Raw genomic sequence first — 20816 nt, 5'->3', positions numbered from 1 at the left:
AGTCCAAACTAATCGAACTAAGGGGGAAAACGCACCAGAGTTAGGAAAAAACGCTCCAAACCAATTCGGTGTGAAAGCCCCCTAATGTGTAGGTCTACAGTACAAATACTCACATTTATCACCATGCATCTACCTCCCCCTAAGCCCTATGAAATATGTGCATTGCTCAGAGCAAAATTAAGCAATTTATTGAATAGAAAAAGGCTACACATTTATAGCTGTCTAATGTGAATGTGCCCCTAAACCCAATATTACACACCCATCACCACATGTTCTCATGTCGTCATCATATCGTCGTTGTGGTTTCCCCTCAGGTATTTTACAGTACGTGATGACACTTCCATGACGCCGTTTGGTCCAGTCTCTGTTGACCGGGGCAGGTTTTCGATGAGCAAGACATGGCAAGCAGGTAAAGTAGACAGGGGTCTGTCTGCATTACAGTTTCAGTACTGTTCATACGCACCTATTAAGCATCTATAAATTATATTTAAAAACAATATTGCTTTTCTCTGCAGGTTTGCAAAGTAATACAGCCATTCTGCAGGGCAGGGGTACGGGGCAGGTGTAATCCAGGTGTTGAGGAAGCTTGCATCTCCATACTTGAATGATCTTCCAGCCAGGGCTGGCTCAGTTCAGTGGTCGTGGCTCATTTGGGAATGGTGGTGCAATGAGGTTAGCGGCTCAATAAGTACAGCTGTACTTCTGTATATCCTCTCTCTCTTTCTCTCCCTCTCTTTCTGCTCCCAGTACTCCAGGCTTGGTGCGACGCTGACCCACTCTTGTTCTCTGTGTTACAATGGAGCAGTACTCCAGGCCCTCACGGTCCACCTGTGCTTACAGGGGCTTTGGAACTACCACATAAGTTTATTAACAAACTCAATTTATAGATGGAGGAGGTGGAAGGAGAAGATGCTGCTCAGTGACGCCAGAGTGTAAGTACTTACTGTCACACCCTGATCTGTATCACCTGTCTTTGTGCTTGTCTCCACCCTCCTCCAGGTGTCAGCCATCTTGCTCATTATCCCCAGTGTATTTATACCTGTGGTCTCTGTTTGTCTGTTGCCAGTTCGTCTTGTCAGGTCTTACCAGCGTGTTTTCACGTCTCCCTGCTTTCTCAAGTTATGTTTCCTAGTTACCCCGGTTCTGACCATTCTGCCTGCCCTGACCCCGAGCCTGCATGCCGTTCTGTACCTGCTTGACTCTGACCCGTTTACAAACCTCTGCCTGTCCTGAACTGAGCCTGCCTAATGTTCTGTACCTTATTGACTCTGCCCTGGATTACGGACCTCTGCCTGCCTTTGACCTATCTTTTACCTGCCCCCTGTTTGGGTCAATAAACATCTGTGACTCTAGCTGTCTGCATCTGGGTCTTATCCTGAGTTCTGACGGTACGAACTGGCCATGACTGACCCAGCAGACTCAGACCAGCTCCACAATGCTGTTTGATTCTCCGTTGTCCGGGAGAGAGGCTGCTCGTAAACTGCTCCAGCTAACTCAAGAATCCTGTAGTGTGGTAGACACGCAGTGGCTTTTCGCATGTTGGCGGCTGAGAGTGCCTGGAACCCGGACGCATTGTTCGATATGTTCCTTCATGGATTATTATTATTGAGCTCGCAGCCCGGGAGCTGCCCATGGACCTTGACTCCCTCATAGACTTGACCATCCGGATCTATTGGCGTCTTCGAGAACGTAGGAGGGAGAGGGAATCTGTCTCCTGTCGCCCTCGTTCACCCTCGATTCCCACCTCGCCCCCGCTCTATAGGCCGGGTCACTTACAATACCACCCCCATCAACCTACGAGTGTCAGGGAACCACAGCGAGGCAATCCAATTTATGCTGATTAAGTCTCCTCAGGTTGCCATGGTACTGGGATTCTCTTGGCTCCAGCGACACAATCCCCTCATAGACTGGACTGCTGGTGCCATTATGGGTTGGAGCCCCGCCCATTGTCTGAAGTCAGTGCAGCCTGCCCCGGGACGTCTTCCTGTGGGCTCGGAAGTTGCCCCGGACCTCTCTGCCATTCCCGCGGAGTACCAGGACCTCCGGGAGGTTTTCAGTAAGGCCCAGGTCACTTCACTTCCTCCGCACTGACCCTATGACTGCGTGATCGACCTTCTCCCAGGAACCACACCACCCCGGGGACGACTGTACTCTTTGTTGGGTCCGGAGACCAAGGCCATGGAGACCTACATTGAGGACTCCCTAGCTGCCGGGTGTATCCGTCCTTCTGCCTCCCCCACCAGGGCAGTGTTCTTCTTTGTGGAGAAGGACAAAACCCTACGCCCATGCATTGACTACCGAGACCTCAATGACTTCACGGTGAAGAACCGCTATCCACTACCACTCATTGCCTCGGCCTTCGAGCCGCTCCAGGGGGCCACTGTTTTTTCCAAGTTTGAGTTTGAGTTTATTTTATTTTTACAGGGACAGTGTACATTAATCAACGTTTCAGTAAAAGTTCCGGTTTTAGCCAGCCGGCTAATTTTCAACCCCAGTCCCTGGGCAGGTTATTAAAAACAATTACAATATAGACAATCATTGAGCAGTGAGCACACGCAGAGCAACAGGACAAGCAAGACATAGCATACAGACAGAGCAACATAGGACAAGCAAGAAGTAGCACACAGACAGAGCAACATAGACAAAATTCATAAAAGCAACAAAGTGTTTCCACACCTCACAAGCTACAAACAACATGGAAAGCAGCAATACACAGCTAGGGATTATGTTCACAAATCTGATTGACCTTTAGCCATGTCTTCATGCATTTTTTTTTGTTGTTGAATTTTACCCCCTTTTTCGTGGTATCCAATTGTTAGTAGTTACTATCTTGTCTCATTGCTACAACTCCCATACGGGCTCGGGAGAGACAAAGGTCGAAAGCCATGCGTCCTCCGAAACACAACCCAACCAAGTCACACTGCTTCTTAACACAGCGCGCATCCAACCCGGAAGCCAGCCGCACCAATGTGTCGGAGAAACACTGTGCACCTGGCGACCTTGGTTAGCGTGCACTGCGCCCGGCCCGCCACAGGAGTCGCTGGTGCGCGATGAGACAAGGATATCCCTACCGGCCAAACCCTCCCTAACCCGGACGACGCTAGGCCAATTGTGCGTCGCCCCACGGACCTCCCGGTCGCGGCCGGCTGTGACGGAGCCTGTTGTCTTCATGCATTTTGTGAAAGTATGATATGTGGTGCAGTTATGTGTGTCTGATGGCAGTGTATTCCAGACAAGGGAAGCTCTCACAGAGAAAGCGGCTTTACTAAAGGTGCTTTTCCTTAAGGGAACTATACAGTCACCTCTCATGGCAGACCTTGTGGATCTGCTGCCATATGTTTGGGTTTTCTGTTTAACAAAAATACTGAGTGGAGGGGGAGCCAGGCCATTTAGGATCTTGAATACAAGACATGCATCGGTGTATTGCACAAGATTTTCCCAACTCAGGAGCTGTCACGCCCTGACCTTAGTTCCTTTGTTATGTCTCTATTTTGGTTTGGTCAGGGCGTGAGTTGGGGTGGGCATTCTATGTTTTTGTTCTATATTTCTATGTGTTTGGCCGAGTGTGGTTCTCAATCAGAGGCAGCTGTCTATCGTTGTCTCTGATTGAGAACCATACTTAGGTATCCTCATCCCACCTGTGTTTTGTGGGTAGTTATTTTCTGTTTAGTGTTGGTTGCACCTTGCAGAACTGTTTCGGCTATTCTTTTTGTTATTTTGTGTTCAGTCAGTTAAGCGAATAAAGATGAACACGTACCCCGCTGCATTTTGGTCTGACGATTCCTCTTCTTCTTCCGATGAATGCCGTGACAGGAGCTCATGCTTTCTGAGGATGTAACAGTAATGATGACTATTGGGCTTCCTATCAAGCACTTTGAGAGCCTGTTTGTAGACAGACTGAATAGGTTTTAATGTTGTACAGCAAGCTTGGGCCCAACTAGTCAAGCAGTATGTTAAGTGGGGGAGTATCATAGATTTGAAGTACAGTTTTGCTACCTCTGTAAGGGAAGGGCACGGGTGGAAGACTGCCTTCAATGCGGCCATTACGAATACCTGGTCATGCCATTTGGATTCACCAATACCCCTGCTGTGTTCCAGGCCCTGGTTAATGACATTCTTCGCGACATGTTGAACTGGTTAGTTTTCATCTACCTCGATGACATCCTCATTTTCTCCCACTCAGCCCAAGAACACATGCTCCACATCCGACAGGTCCTCGATCGCCTCCTGGAGAACCAGCTTTTTGTGAAAGCGGGGAGAAATGCTAATTCCATCGCTCCACCATCCCTTTCCTTGGTTACATCATCGCTGCAGGAATATACAGATGGATCCCAGGAAGGTGAGAGCGGTGGTGGATTGGCCCCAGCCTACATCCAGAGTGCAGCTGCAATGTTTCCTGGGATTTGCCAACTTCTATTGCCGCTTTATCGGGGGTTACAGCACCCTGGCTTCCCCCCTGTCTGCACTCACCTCTCCCAAGATTCCGTTCACATGGTCCCCAGCTGCTGATCGGGCGTTCCGGGACCTCAAGCACTGTTTCACCACTGCTCCCATATTGGTTCATCCTGACCCGTTCAGTCAGTTCGTAGTGGAGGCTGATGCTTCGGAATGTCGGAGTGGGGGATGTCCTGTCCCAGCGTTCTGCCCTGGACCTCAAGTTACATCCCTGTGCCTTCGTCTCCCATCACCTCAACGCCACGGAGAGGAACTACGATGTGGGGAATCGTGAGCTTATCGCGGTGAAGATGGCGTTGGAGGAGTGGAGACACTGTTGGAGGGGGCAGAACATCCGTTTATTGTGTGGACAGACCACAAGAACCTGGAGTATCTCCGCACCGCCAAGCGTCTCAATTCCAGGCAAGCTAGGTGGGACCTGCTTTTCACCTGGTTTAACTTCTCCCTTCTCCCTCTCAGATAACCGTATGTTTGTGCCTGATGCTGTCTGCTCCTCGGTCCTGTAGTGGGCCCACTCCTCCAGGCTTGCCTGCCACCCGGGCTCCCATCGGACCCTGACCTGTGCGGCAACGCTTTTGGTGGTCTACCATGGTCCTGGACATCTGATGATCATTAGCCCCTTTGCTGTTCGTCTTCTGTTGCACCGTACCCTCTGTATACATCCCACCTTTCATGTGTCTAGGATTAAACCTATGTCTTTACAGCCCTTTTGTCTCCTGTTTCCAGGCCCACCCCTCTCCCCTGTCTCATTGACGGCCAACCGATGTACACAGTGAGGAGCCTCCTGAAGGTTCGACCGCGGGGCAGGGGATTCCAGTACCTGGTTGACTGGGGTGCCGGCATTGGAACTCAGCGATGAGGCCTGGGTCCAGGATGTCCCTAGCGGGGACCCAGCACCTCTCCTCCGGGCCATAACCCTACCAGTCAACCAGGTACTGGAATCCCCTGCCCCGCAGTCGAACCTTTAGGAGGCTCCTCACCGTGTACGACGGTTGGCCGTCAATGATACTTACACAGATAGTACATCATTGGGATTTGGCTTCAGCATACAATTTTAGTTTAGAGACTGAGAATTTGACATGTAATACTAATGTGCAATTAGAGAATGAGAAATTCAAACATAAGGGGGTGCCTTTTTGAGGGTGCTTGAAGAAATAACTGATGCATGGAGGAGAGTTTTTGGTTCTCAACTTTTCTTTCCTCTTGTTTTAACAAACATCTTTCTTTTCTGTTTTGCATCCAGCCTCAACGAGCCAGAGTTCCCATTCTGTTATCGTCTGCACAGAGTCAAGGGCGTGATGGAAAGGAATAGCGTCAGTATTGAGGAGGTCATATCTGAACTAGGTCAGTATTGACTCATGGCATAAATACATACTATATTTATCACGTTTCAGGTAAGACCCAAATGCAGACTGTGTTGAAGTAACAATGTTTATTGCAAACGACAGGTCAAGGCCGGCAGGGGTCGATAATCCAGAGTAGTGGGGCAAAGGTACAAAACGGCAGGCAGGCTCAGGGTTAGATCAGGAAGAGTAGGGGCAAAGGTACAGGACGTCAGGCAGAGTGGTCAGGCAGGCGGGCTCAGAGTCAGGACATGCAAGGGTCAAGACCAGGAGGGTGGGAAAGAGAGACTACGGAAAAGCAGGAGCTGATACAAACCACTGGTTGATTTGACAAACAAGACGAACTGGCAACAGACAAACAGAGAACACAGGTATAAGTGTAATGGGGAAGATGAACGACACCTGGAGGGGGGTGGAGACAAGGACAGGTGAAACAGATCAGGGCGTGACAATATTCAGTGGTGCCATTATCCCTCTAAGATGTTTTACTTCTCTTCTCTAGTCTTGGAATATGATTTACTATAATTTACTAGTTCATCACTTGTATGATAGACTACCAATTTTTGTTAACTCTAAAGATTGGCTTCTTACTGTGTTTGTACTCAGGGAATAGCATTGCAGCCCTACACTCTGTCCCCACTGCCATGTTCTGTGTGCTGCACTGCCTGGAGCCCCGGGATGGTCTGCCCAATCGCTACGGTGGCCTGGAGAGGACAATCTGGCCTTGGGGGGAGGCACAGACACCATCGCCTGCATGCCAGGGGCCATTGCAGGGGCACATTATGGAATTTATACTATCCCCAAATCTAGCAGATTTGCTGTGAAGGGGCAGAGGATGCTGATAAGCATCCTTCATTCCACACCAAACCTACCACTGGTGTGCCTGGCCAAAGAGCTTTATTTTCATGTCATCTACCAAATGTAAATGCTTGGAGTTTTTTAAATGGCAATGTCACTTGGATTGAAACCAGTGCCATGGTCAGGTGACATGAAAATAGAGCTCTTTGGCCTCGCACCAGTGGTGGGTTTATAATCGAAGGAAGGATGCATATGCAGAAAAAAAACATACCTAGGATATCAAGGATCTGTAAAGATTCTATATGGAGGAATGGTCTACAATCCCTCCCAATATGTTCTCCAATCTCATAAAACATCTAGAAGGGCTGTGTCGTTGTCCTCGGAAGGGGAAAACAGGGGTGCTAATAATTTCGAGCCCTATCTTTTTGAGGGATTAAAAAAAACTTGTTAAACAATCTTTCTCTGAGTAATTGTATTAGTATGAAGACATATCATTTCATTTTTTTGATGCAATATAGCTCAGTATTCGTTTCAGGTTTATTTTATACAGTCTTTTTTGCTCATCTTTATCAAGGGTACATTGATAGTGTCACGTCTACTTCCGCTCCTCACTCCGCGTTCGACGTCGCCGGTTTACTAATCACCCGTCCAGGGAACCATCATTACGGCACCTGGCTTTCATCATTACACGCACCTGCGCTTCATCATTAAGCACACCTGGCCTCCATTACCTCACTCATTACCTCCCCTTATCTGGCATTCCCTTAGGTTCCTTCCCCAGGCAGCAGTTTCTGTTCATGTCTAGACACTACTCCTATGTTGTATCATTATTTGTTATATTAAATTTACCACCTGTTTCTCGACTCCCATCGTCTACGTTACAGATAGCTATTTCATACATTCTATTATTCCGTGGTCCTCCTTTTGCCATCTGTTGAACAATTAACGTAAATGCACTCACTTTTGTACATCGCGCTGGTCTGTACAATAGACCTTATTTTAGCGCTCAAAAAAACGTAATACTTCCAGATCAACTGTAATATCAATACCAATGTAAAGCACAATTTCTCCCCTTTCCAAAAAAATCAATGACGAGCCCTTCATGATGCCCATCTCTGCATGATTCAAGAAGGCAATGAGCTCCGTCGGGTCTTTTTTAAAATGGCGGGTGGGGAAGCTGCTTTTTTCACTCGATCTGTCCAATTTATCAGCTTATCGCCTCTAAAATGTAAATAAAAAACTAAAGAGTTTATATAATATGTCATTACATACCTATTTGAAAGTTTGTATCGAATTTGAATCGGGTTTTTAGGGCAGTGCTAAAGTGATCTTCAGAAGTAAACAGCAGCTTTTGAGAGTCATGATAGCTTGCAGTGATGGCGCAAAAAATGACTAGGTATCCCCCTTACCCTGTCCCTTTCTTGTTTTTAAAACGGCGAGAGAAGTGCTACAACAGGTGGAGAGAGGCTGTAAAACAGAATTAGTTGCTTTATGCGTGCTGTACGTTACGCCATGACACATCACGATGTAACGTATTACTATGTCAATCAACGCCTGAATAGAAACGTAGTTCACACCCCAGATTTTGATGTCAACAGTCCCATTTGTTTTCTTTGCAGCCTCGTTTGAATGTCGCGGTTGCACATGTAACAGTATAACTTTAGTACGTATAAAGTATAACTTTAGTACGAACCGAAGCGTCGTTACCCATCGCTCCACAAAAGCCGCGGCCCTTGCAGAGCAAGGGGAAACCCTACTTCAGGTCTCAGAGCAAGTGACGTAACCGATTGAAATGCTATTAGCGCGTACCCGCTAACTAGCTAGCCATTTCACATCCGTTACACACACATTTGTACGGAATGGGGTTGGCGTACGTTAGCCTGTCACAAAAAACTTAATTTCTGAATTTAACATGAGTTACTATATGTCTTCTTTTTGATAGAGAAAATAATAGAATTTTTAAAAAAGTAAAGTAAAAAATTGTATGATGTATTTGTGTGTTTGTTACTGACAATGTAAACCGACATCTACGAAATACAAGCCGAGTACTTACATTGAGTTAAAGTACAGGAGAGATAATTAGATGTTCCTCTTCTGACAATCCTCAGCAGTCGACGGATAGTGAACTTTCAGAAATTGAACGTAACAGAACAGGATGAACCTGGGCCGACAGGTGAAGTGAAGGCTTCCGAGCCTCACCTCAATGATCAGGAAAATGCCAGCGACGATTCTGGCCCAGTGGGAGTAACATTTTTGGCCAGTACCCTGTATATTGCCAAGTTGCTGTTAGGCTACTTGTGTATTATTTATTCCTTGTGGTATTTTTCTATTATTCAACATTTTCTCTCTCTCTGCATTGTTGGGAAGGGCCCGTAAATCAGAATTTAACTCTTACAGGCTGACCACACCGCTTGTGTTGCGTGCGCGAGCGTTGCAAAATACATTGAGAAATCGTGTAACACGGAACCCAAACCGGCTGCGTGCGTGCGCCGTCGTCGTGCATAAATCTATTTTGTCCCCCCACACCAAACGCGATCACGACACACAGGTTAAAATATCAAACCAACTTTGAACCAATTCTATTAATTTGGGGACAGGTCTAAAAGCATTAAACATTTATGGCAATTTAGTTAGTTAGCTTGCACTTGCTAGCTAATTTGTCCTATTTAGCTAGCTTGCTGTTGCTAGCTAATTTGTCCTGGGATATAAACATTGAGTTGTTATTTCACCTGAAATGCACAAGGTCCTCTACTCGGTCAATTAATCCACACATAAAACGGTCAACTGAATTGTTTCTAGTCATCTCTCTTACTTCCAGGCTTTTTCTTCTCTTGACTTTATATTGCGATTGGCAACTTTCATAAATTAGGTGCATTACCGCCACTGACCTCGTTCGTCTTTCAGCCATCCACGTGGGTATAACCAATGAGGAGATGGCACGTGGGTACCTGCTTCTATAAACCAATAAGGAGATAGGAGAGGCAGGACTTGCAGCTCGATCTGCGTCAGAAATAGAACTGATTTCTATTTTACACGCGTGAGCAGTGTGGGTGCAATAATTGAATAACATAGATTTCTAAATTTATTTTGACCTGAGCTGTGTTCGAATACCCAGACTATATACTGTTAGTTCATTTTAGTAAACGAATGGTATCCTTTCAGTTGAGCGTACTAGCGCTTCACCTGTCTACCGGAAGTTGATGCTAAAAAAAAACAGAAGTTGATGCTGTTGCAATGCAACCTCTTGTTAGCATGACAAATTACTAGCTAGACTTTGGGTGTGTTGCTAAATTCAATCTGGAGTGCCAGAGTGCGTTTCGCTCTTGGAGCGTTCAGAGTGCACACTGGATGCTCTGGCTGAGGAATAGAGGTTTGATCCGAACGTTCTGACCTCACAACTGCAGTCAAGCACCTAAGCTAACTTGCTAGCTACTTCCAGTCACAAATGAGAGAACACCTCACACTGACCATTTTACTCACCCTAGCAGAGCTAGTTAGGCAGTTTTCATGTTATCCAGAGTGTTGGTGACTGTAACTGTGCTGCTGTCAACAATTTAATTACGCTTTTCTGCTAACGTATACTGACAATGGCCACATTCAACGGGTGTTGAGCGTTCGTAAATTAATCCCTTATTCTGCGCTCTGCCTCTGGCACAGTCAGACAAGTGTGCTCTGAAATCGTAGTAGATAGCCAGAGCGAATTTACAAACGAACCCGAACAACTATACCACTTAGCTAAGCTATGAATGACAGGGTTAGCCATAGTAGTATGGCGCCCCTGGAGCAAATTAGGGTTAAGTGCCTTACTCTTTAGTGCCTTGCAGTCAGATGCCAAGCAGTTGCCATATCAAGCGGTGATGCAGCCAAACAAGATGCTCTCAATGGTACAGCTGTAGAACCTTTTGAGGATCTGAGGGCTAATGCAAATATTTTCAACCTCTTGAGGTGGAAGAGGCTTTGTCGTGCCTTCTTTACGACTGTGCTGATGTGTGTGGACCATGTTAATTCCTTAGTGATGTGGACACCGAGGAACTTGAAGCTCTCGACCCACTCCGCTACATCCACGTCGATGTGGATGGGGGCGTGCTCGGCCCTTCGTTTCCTGTAGTCCAGGATCAGCTCCTTTGTATTGCTGACATTGAGGGAAAGGTTGTTGTCATGGCACCACACTGCCAGGTCACTGACCTCATACCTATAGGCTGTCTCATCGTTGTCGGTGATCAGGCGTCCCACATCGTGTCGTCAGCAAACCTAATGAGAGTGTTGGAGTCATGAGTGACCACGCAGTTGTTGGCCAAGTTTCAGGTGGCAAGTTTATGGTCATTTTGCACCAGTATGTAGGAGGGAGATTCCAACATGTGAGAAGAGGGCATGGGACAAAGGAGTGTGTAGGTTCAGTGGAATAAGTGTTTCAATTGTGGGGGTGGCCATATAGCTGGGGATCAGAAATGTCCTGTACGAGTGAGACAGTTTGATGTTTCCAGGGATTCATGGGCCTATGTCAGGGCTGGACCGGCCATCGGAGGTAGCAGCAGACAGGTCCGGTGCTGCTGGAGGGTCCCCTAGTGCAGGGAGTCAGAGGCAGGCAGGGTAGCTGGCGACAGCTCGCCAAGTAGCTCTAGCTGGTGTTGATCTGGTGGCGGTGAGGAATAGGGTCTGATCAGCAACATAGGCTCACTACCGTGTGGCGATGCTGGGGAAACCCTCTCCCCGGCTCAGGCAGCCAATGCCGACTCCAGCAGCATCGCCACACGATAGTGAGCACCAGAAATGCACCATAAACCGGTGCTTGTAGCAGTTGAATTCCTATATCTGGCGGCTGGTCATCTGTTGCTGGGACTGGCTCCCTGAATAGGCCTCGTCTCGCCAGACTCTCAGTGCTTTCCTGAACAGACACTCTTTTGGTACATCTTTCCGTTCTAACTCTAGAATTTGCTCTTTCCCTCACAAAACAGACAATTCTTTCCACGTCATTGGCACTTTTATATTTGAAAACCCATCATTCAGCGTGACAGGTTCCGTTATTTCTTCTAAAGCCTGTGTGTAGTCCAGTCGCAATGAAGGCAGTTTACCTTGTAGGTTGTTTGTCCCTGTTAGTCGTACGGTTCACCACAAACACGGCATACATCAACATAATTTGATGGGGTTTTAATCAGCGGTTTCATGGCCATCCTCACACTCTGTTGCACCTACAACACTAATCTAGGGAGTCCCCCCAAGCAAGGCATTTGATTGGTTTGACGTGCTGCGAGTTGTCACTGATTTACACCGGGTTCCTACCCCTTTTTAGCATATTTTGTGCCATGGACTTCCCGTTTAGGAATGCCTGGTTCTCAATGAGGCTACTGATGAGCTAGCAAACTAGCTACTAGCTCAGGTCCAGCTTCAAATTACATCATTGACTAGAGGTAGCTAGCTACATCCAGAGCCATATATTTCTAAATATATGGCTCTGGCTATACATCAATAGAACCAAAATGATGTCAGCTGGTGAATAATTTGCTATGTTTTATTACATCTTTTATCTATCTTAATATAAAATACTAATCTACTATCCATTATCTGGTTGTTAATAAACTACCACTTCCCATATATTTGGCCACACCAGACGCATACTAGTAGGCAGGCACACTCTTTGGCCAAACATAAAAATGTATTTCCCCCAGTACAAGGATCTGAGATGACCACTCCTGGTAGAAAGTCTCAAGTCTACAGTGACTGGAAGTGCAAGAAAAGTTTAAGACAATGTAGCTGACTGGCACAATCTGATTCTGAAATGGGACCGACTGAATGATGAAGGATCCACCATTGCAAATAAAATGGTCAATCTAGGGTTGAATAAAGAGTAAAAACCCATGTCTTGCTTGACAATAAATGGAATTGGGAGGAAAGTCATGCTAATGTTAAACGGCAATCTTCCTCATCACTTTAAAAAAAATCTGTTTACATAAAGAGATGGAAGTCATGATGGAGGATCAGGACACCTCTAATTCAGAGAATGCATTTGGAAACAGTAGTGAACTACAAGAGGAGTTGCTAAGTGTCATGGACAAAATGGTGAATCCATCATTTGTGCCATGATTGAACAGTATCAGACTGTGGAACAATCAGCCAAATCTTGATTAAGGATTGTTCCACCTTTCTCTCTGGCAACACTAACAATTGTAGCCTGATTCCAGATCTGTTCGTACTGTCTTGCCAACTTAATGTTAATTGTCACAACAAAAACGGATCTGAGACCAGTATACAATTGTGCTGTCAGTGTCATTACTGACCATTTTCTCTTTCCATTAGACACGTACTGTATAAAAAAATGGAGAAGTTAGTTTAATCTGAGAAGGTGATCATCAACCTGGAGAAATTCCAATATGGAACAGGAAGACAAACTCCTTTGTTTCAGACCTGGCCTACATCACAGTTCGGTGAGACCTTCCATCAGTTTAAGATGGCTTGTGCTTCGAAAATACATGTAGGACCCAGAATACACATAATTCTGGAGTAAAAAACATTATCAATTGCTTTTTAGTTCAGGTGTAGGCTTACATTTCTTCCGGGAAACCGATCCCTGAGGTGTTTTTATTATGAATCATCTAGTGCCTTTAGAAAGTATTCATACCCCTTGACTTTAATCTATTTTGAATTCAGGCTGTAACACAACAAAATGTGGAATAAGTCAAGGGGTATGAATACTTTCTGAAGGCACGGTATGTTCCATGACAAGTAGGTTTTGTGAAATGTCACCATTTTAATTTCAGCTGAGGTCTCCTCCATGCTCTACGAAGCCTACAAGCATGACCGGACTCTGAAGCGGGCCATTCTTCAGGAACTAGCTCACACAACAAATACAGACCTCTCAATGGTGCACCTCTCCTGCAGGCTGTATCAGCCGTACATAGACAACAGTGCAAAGCTACTGTTAGAGGGTCTTCTTTTAGAGACAGGGCATTGACCAATCTAACAAACATAAATTGAAAAATAAAAATCATATTTGAATGGGATTATATTATGTGTATGGATTTGTAAGTACAGTAGCCATACTGTATGGATGTTACAAAGGAACTCATATGCACTGAATGAAGCACAGCAATGCTGCTGGTTTCAACTCTCCGTTAAATAAAATAATGACTTGTTCTCACATCCTTTATTAAGAGGAAAATGAGCTAAACTGTACAGTATATGAAATGGTTGTACTGCAACAATGAATCACAAATGAAACATGGAAATGAATAAAACCACAACTTTTACAATTTCTTTTAAAGTTTCCCCTCCATTGAATAAATGTCCCATGGTATTACAAACCTATTTTATGTTTGGAAAATGTTACACCCAAATATATAAAAAGTAATAAAATAGTGCAACTTTTTTTAAACTGCTTTTGATATTTATCTACATATAAACATATCACAAACAACTAAACACTTTTAAGGAAGGGCTATTAATTTGTCTAAATATGAAAACACCACATCGAAAATAATGTTTACAAATTCAAAAAGAACACTTGGAATACAATAAAATCCACCAGAAGTAAGAAATCAATATGGGTGAAGTTGAGGGGGTCGAATATGGAGAAACAACAAATCACTACTGTGTTTTCCCCTCAGCCTCAATACCAAGCAGGGCATGGACTGCTTCCAGAGGGACTCCTTCAGGGGCGCGGATGTGCATGGTGGTGCCGTCAGGTCCATTGACGATGACGATGCGCTCAGAGGCCATGTCGCCCTCCTGGCCCTCTGCTAGGTGCATGGTGAGCCCCTCGGTCTGGATGTAGATCTCTTGGCCTTCCTGGGTCTCCTGAACCACTACCTGGCCTCTGCTGGAGACAGCCTGGGTCAGGCCACTCTCCTGGACCAGGGTACGGTTGGGCTGATGCGGCTGAGTGCTACTACTCCTGGGCTGCTGATCTACTGGGACTGGGTCTGTGGCCAAGGCCTTCTCTAACTCTTTCATCTGATCTGCTATGTCAGTGGTGCTCAGGACCTCAGTTGGTTCTGTACCAGACACACCCTGACAAGTCTCCATGGCCTCTCCTCCCGCTGAGTCAACCGTCTCTGTCATGCTGTTGGATAAGTGATCCTGGATCAGTTCCATGGGTGTTACATTCGTCTCTGGGTTAGATGAGACAACCTGTGGTTTGACAATAGCAGTCTGAGTGGCTTGAGGGCCCATGTCACAGGTGCTCAGGACCTCGGTTGGTTCCGTACCAGACGCACCCTGACCTGTCTCCATGGTCTCCTCTCCTCCTGCTGAGTCAATTGGCTCTGTCATGCTGTTGGATAAGTGATCCTGGATCAGTTCCATGGGTGTTACATTCGTCTCTGGGTTAGATGAGACAACCTGTGGTTTGACAATAGCAGTCTGAGTGGCTTGAGGGCCCGCGGGGCTCTTGGTGGGTGCCTGAGTTTGTGGTGAATTGTTCTTCATGCTTGTTGATGCAGTGTTCTCTACTTTGGCCTCACTGGATTCTGAGAGTATACAGGGAAATGAAAGCAGAAAAAAAATGTGTGATCTTCCTGATTTTTCTATGTTTTGGTTAGGACATATAGCAAATATCTATCCACAGGTTGTTAGTAGTTAAAATATACAACATACCTATTTTGGAAGTCTCAATGCCGTTCTGATGGATTTGAACACCAACCCGGTTTTCCATTTTAAATCTCTTCGTTGGAGGTAACATTTTAGAATTCTGGGGGAAAAAAGAAGAAAAAAAAGAGACTTTCATCAACCTAAGAATTACCTTTACATTTTTCCATCTCATAACAATTCATTACTATGAAAAATATATATAATTCCATAACAGCAAGAGTAGAGTTGAAGTGTGCAGTCTAAATTAAAATGGTGCTTACCTCCATGTAGCGGACATTCTTGGTTGCCATGTTGGTGACATTCTGCTGCGTTGGAGGGTTGAGGACTTTCAACCTGTTCACCTCATCGACGATGCCAAGAGATTTGGCAACCTAAGCAACAGGATGTACATTATGAACAATTTTACTCTGTACATTTTGTTTCCGAGACAGAATAAATGTGTTCAATGCATTTGAATACGTTTCAACTCCCAGTGTAGTGATACTAATAATGAGATGTCTGAATAGTATTTTATGCATGGAGGTTCTTTATTTGTAATCTGGCTATGACGTTATTAATTCCCCCCAAATGTATAGTTTTATTGAATTGAATAATATAGCTGTACTTCTTACATCTACATTGTGGACCTCCAAGGCCGTGTGGACACCCTGCTGAGGGTTACTGATATAGTCCTGGGCCATCTTCTTCACCTGGCTGTGGAGCTGCTCAAACTCCCGGTAGACATCCGAAAACTGGGCTTTGGGTTGCCGCCCTTTCTCCACCTGAGGGTTAATGGGATACAATTATTCAGTAAACAACAAACTACAACTGTGTCTTATTCTATATGTGCCTGTTGCTAAAAATATATGATAAAGTGCATTCAAACATTGTGTAGCAAAAACAATGTATTGTGTAAATTGGCGTGCAACCGTTTGTTCAGGTGGTTAGCGTGGTGACCTTACCTTCATCAAGAGGAACTCCCAGACAGTCATGACCTTAGCCAGACGAGGGAGCACAGTCTCCATCAGTTCTTCATTATCACACTCGTGTGTCACCTAGCAAGGGAACAAGTGACATAAACAGTCAAACAACTTATGGTGTTCAGAGATTCATGTTATACTCACAGCATTGCTAAATACTCATGTGTTTTGCATTATAACAACTACATTTTGTTTGTATTTGTTTTTAACTTCATGTAGAAACATTTCTAGCAGCAACCGTTTGTTGAAAGTGTTCTGACTCCTAATTTGATGTACCTCTTTCAGTCGTGCTTTCCTTCTCTGGGCCTGCTGCTCCACACTGGCTACTCCCCCTCCTAGCTTTGGGGGTCGGCCCCGTCGCCCCCGTCTCACTGCTGGGTGTGCTGCCACCGTCGGCAGGCCTTTGGTAGGTGGTCTGCCCCGTCCTCTGGGCCTCCCTGGTCCCCGAGCCTGGACCACTACCTGTCTGGTAGAAGCTGCTACTCCTTGGGCTGCCGTGGTATCCACCTGTGAAGGTACAATCCGTAAAAACATTATGGACTGGTTTCCCAGACACAGATTAAGCCTAGTCATGGGCTAAAAAGCTAGTTCAACAGAGATTCTCCATTGTGGTTGATTTTTTTGTCCTGGACAAGGTTTAATCTGTGTCTGGAAAACCAGCACTATAACAGACAGACATCACCATAATATTAGCTTTCGGTTAAATTAGCTGCAGGTTGTCAACATTCCAATGGTATTCGTTTGTCAACATTTGATTATACACAAGGTAACTTTCTAGCGACTTACTTTTTGTTGAGTGGTTGACGTTGCAGCAGCTGTTTTCTCTGTGGCATCACTTTTCTCAGGACCTGATGTATTTTTAACACTGTAGGCATTACTCTCTTCAGTCGGCTTCTTATGTTCGGCCCCAGCGCCTGCTCTCTTACCAGGGCTGTCCGTTTTAGGGGTCCCTTCAGGAGGGGACTTCAGTTCACCGTGAGAGGGATTCAGCCTGTAGTGTCTGGACAGACCTCCATGGCCTATGTAAGCTTTATCGCACGTTTCACATTGAAAGGCCTTCCGCTTGTGACTGTAACTCATAGATGCTGCTCCCTTTTTACTATCCTCGCCATCCTCATCTTCCTCCACACTGATCTCAGAGTAATCATCAGAATCTGACTGATGGCCCTCGGCCAAATCCTCTGTCTTGATGAACTTATAGTCCTTCACCTTGTACTTGGGCGGTCTGGACACCCTCCCGGAACGGGTTTTGATATTCGGTGCCTTCTTCACTCTGGCTTTGACCCTTTTAACTTTTTCCACTGTGGAGGCTGGGACAGAGACAGACGTGGTGGCAGGTTTAACTGCTGTGCCGTTGACCGGGGCCTTACCAGAAGGCTGCTGGACTGGGGTCTGAACAGGTATGGGCAGTTTGTGCACAATGGGAACCAGGCTGCCAACCACGGGGGTTGAGCTCTGCAGAAGCAGCTGAATGGGAGGGTCTCCAGGGTTCTGCTGTAGGAAGTACTGTTGCTGTCCAACCATGGGTGTGATGTGGATGATCTGGGGACTGCTGCTCACACTGCCATTTGTAGACACTTTGACCTGCTGGCCTTGACTCATCAAAGCCAAGTTCTTCTGTTGGGGGATTGAAATGGTAGCCTGCGTAGGTCCTTTCACCTCCTGCTTTCCAGAGGGCATCTGGACTTGGATTCTGATGGTTTCCTGCTGGTAAAATATAAACAATAATAACATCTGGATAGTAGATTTCATAGCATCGGATTAAAGTGCTATGATCAAATGTTAGCTTTTCAAACACAGAATTAGACAATTGAGCATATTAAATATCAGTGAAATTTGCATGTGCAATAATTTAATAGAAGAAACTAATCCAAAAAGTTGTTACCTTTTTCGGGACCAGGCGCGTACCATTGTGGGACTGAAGTGCCACTTGTTTCGCGACCTTCTTCAGCTGCTGTGATGCATTCTGCATAGTGACCAGTGGATGTGGGCTTCCTACTGTAATCTCTGAAGCTGCAACAGTCGTGAACAAGCCAGTTGTGGGGTCCAGAGTGGTCACAACCTGCTCCGATTCCTTGGGTGTCTGGGCCATGGATTGCTGAGATTTGATCACTTGCTCTAGCACTTGTTGCAGCTCATTGGGAGCCAGTGCTGTACTTGGAATAGTATACTGTGTCTGTGATGAAGTAGTAGGGAGTGTTTTGATTACTTGATTTTGTTCAAACAGGCGAACAGCCTCACTCTCTGTCACTGTGACAAGCTGCTGTTTGGCCAACTGCTCCACTAGCTGTTGCTGCTCCTCTGCAGTCAGACCTGATCCCTCAACAAAACTACCGTCTGGTTGCACATAAATAATGGTGGTTCCAGGTGCGAGAGCGTTTACAAAGTCAGCACTGACTGTAGAATACTCTGCACCATTTGCAATACCTGAAGTCTCAACAATAGACGTTATGTTTTGTTCAGGTTGTTGTTCATTTCCATCAGTTTGGCTGACAACCACTTGGGAGTCCTTTGCAACGAATGTCTCCTCTTTTGTGCAGCTTTGCAGAAAATCTGTCAAGCCCTGCGCTTCAATACATTTCTCGCCGACTTGGTTCTGATTTTCCAATTCTGTAGAGGTTTCATTTTCTGGCAATCCAGAAACACATTGAACTTGATATATTGTACCATGATCTGCCCCTGTTGTTGTACTTGACACATCGCTCTCATCCTCGTTGTCCGCCATTTTGACTGTTGTAGCTAGCAGGCTAGCTAGCTAGCTAGATATTCATGTGCAATCCCCGAAACAATCGATAGATTAGGTAACTTGAATTTCGATAAAAAAAATTATAACCCAATGAGTTTGTAATAAAAACGACACAAAGGTTACTGCAATTGTAAAAAAAAAAATATATATATGTTGAGGATACTGTGAAACGATGCAATCATTAAACGCTACAGAAGGTAGCTAACGGCAAAGACAGACGTGAGCAGAGTGGCTGCTGGCTAGAATTTTTTCTCTCCAGCGTGTGTCATTTCCGTAGCGAGTAATTTTCTTCTTCGGTGGGGTTTATCGGCAGTTGGCATCCAACGTTGTGGTGCATTACCGCCACCTACTGTAGTTGAGTGTGGGCCAGAGACTGACAAACTAAATCCTACCCGCCAACCTCTTAAAAAAAGATAACAACATATTTGAGGCTGTATCTAATGACGTTCAACTCAGTATGCTTTGAAATTCATTTCCTGTATCCCCTTCTCCCTCATACTGGAACTCAGCCTCTCTCTTTCCCTCTCATACTGCCCACACAGTATCAGTACATGCTCCACTGTTTCTGTTTCCTGGCAATAACACACTTTCCTGTCTGATGATTTCCTATCACATGAAATGCTTACTTACAAGCCCTTAACCAACAATGCCAGTTTAAAGAAAAATACACTAAAAAAGTAAGATAATTAATAATTAAAAATAAATAATTAAAGAGCAGCAGTAAATAACAATAGCGGGGCTATATACAGGGGGTACCGGTACAGAGTCAATGTGCGGGGGCACCGGTGTCGAGGTAATTTAGGTAATATGTACATGTTAGAGTTATTCAAGTGACTATGCATAGATAATAACAGAGAGTAGCAGCAGCATAGAAGAGGGGGGGCAATGCAAATAGTCTGGGTAGCCATTTGATTAGATGTTCAGGAGTCTTATGGCTTGGGGATAGAAGTTGTTTAGAAGCCTCTTGGACCTAGACTTGGCGCTCCGGTACCGCTTGCCGTGCGGTAGCAGAGAGAACAGTCTATGACTAGGGTGGCTGGAGTCTTTGACAAATTTTCGGTGCTTCCTCTGACACCGCCTGGTATAGAGGTCCTGGATGGCAGGAAGCTTGGCCCCGGTGATGTACTGGGCCGTACGCACTACCCTCTGTAGTGCCTTGCGGTCGGAGGCCGAGCAGCTGCCATTCCAGGCAGTGATGCAACCCGTTAAGATACTCTCGATGGTGCAGCTGTAAAACCTTTTGAGGATCTGAGGTCCCATGCCAAATCTTTTCAGTCTCCTGAGGGGGAATAGTTTTTGTTGTGCCCTCTTCACGACTGTCTTGGTGTGCTTGGACCATATTAGTTTGTTGGTGATGTAGACACCAAGGAACTTGAAGCTCTCAACCTGCTCCACTACAGCCCTGTCAATGAGAATGGGGGCGTGCTCGGTCCTCCTTTTCCTATAGTTCACAATCATCTCCTGTGTCTTGATCGTGTTGAGGGAGTGGTTGTTGTCCTTGCACCACACGGTCAGGTCTCTGACCTCCTCCCTATAAGCTGTCTCATCGTTGTCGGTGATCAGGCCTACCACTGTTGTGTCATCAGCAAACTTTTTTTATTTATTTAATCTTTATTAATGATGGTGTTGGAGTCGTGCCTGGCCGTGCAGTCATAAGTGAACAGGGAGTACAGGGAGGGGACTGAGCACACACCCCTGAGGGGCCCCCGTGTTGAGGATCAGCGTGGCGGATGTGTTGTTACCTACCCTTACCACCTGGGGGCGGCCCATCAGGAAGTCCAGGATCCAGTTGCAGAGCGAGGTGTTTAGTCCCAGGGTCCTTAGCTTAGTGGTGAGCTTTGAGGGCACTATGGTGTTGAACGCTGAGCTGTAGTCAATGAATAGCATTCTCACATAGGTGTTCCTTTTGTCCAGGTGGGAAAGGGCAGTGTG

At 45.8% G+C, this 20816-nt stretch overlaps 1 protein-coding gene and 2 pseudogenes across 2 annotated transcripts; 2 read left to right on the top strand and 1 right to left on the bottom strand.

Annotated features, from left to right (window-relative positions):
- Window positions 1-355: 355 nt before the first annotated feature.
- LOC111968988 (ADP-ribosylhydrolase ARH3-like) lies at window positions 356-10704 on the top strand (annotated as a pseudogene).
- A 582-nt stretch (window positions 10705-11286) lies between these two features.
- On the top strand, window positions 11287-13545 carry LOC139022586 (cyclin-dependent kinase 2-interacting protein-like; annotated as a pseudogene).
- Window positions 13546-14012: 467 nt separating this feature from the next.
- Window positions 14013-18969, bottom strand: LOC111968536 (uncharacterized). Of its 2 annotated transcripts, none has more exons than XM_023994180.2 (8): window positions 18024-18969; window positions 16925-17845; window positions 16415-16645; window positions 16121-16213; window positions 15791-15940; window positions 15440-15550; window positions 15186-15279; window positions 14013-15058 (listed from the first exon to the last, which is right to left on the bottom strand). In XM_023994180.2, the coding sequence occupies exons 1-8, from the start codon at window positions 18861-18863 to the stop codon at window positions 14178-14180; spliced, it is 3321 nt and encodes a 1106-aa protein (XP_023849948.1). In that variant the 5' UTR covers window positions 18864-18969; the 3' UTR covers window positions 14013-14177. The 2 variants fall into 2 exon arrangements, with proteins under 2 accessions (XP_023849948.1, XP_023849949.1); XM_023994181.2 differs by having other exon boundaries at window positions 16925-17842.
- Window positions 18970-20816: the final 1847 nt, after the last annotated feature.

This window comes from Salvelinus sp. IW2-2015, linkage group LG9 (assembly GCF_002910315.2).
Source record: "Salvelinus sp. IW2-2015 linkage group LG9, ASM291031v2, whole genome shotgun sequence".
Taxonomy (NCBI): Eukaryota; Metazoa; Chordata; class Actinopteri; order Salmoniformes; family Salmonidae; genus Salvelinus; species Salvelinus sp. IW2-2015.
Note: the sequence above shows the minus strand (reverse complement) of the source record. Positions and strands in the feature narration are given on the sequence as shown.

Excerpts from the sequence above, each read along its gene's own strand:
- LOC111968536 (XM_023994180.2), bottom strand. The coding sequence starts at position 18,863 with ATGGCGGACAACGAGGATGAGAGCGATGTGTCAAGTACAACAACAGGG. Across the intron at positions 17,846-18,023 it reads CGCGCCTGGTCCCGAAAAAG|CAGGAAACCATCAGAATCCA; the intron begins GTAACAACTTTT and ends ATATTTTACCAG. Across the intron at positions 16,646-16,924 it reads CGTCAACCACTCAACAAAAA|GTGGATACCACGGCAGCCCA; the intron begins GTAAGTCGCTAG and ends GTACCTTCACAG.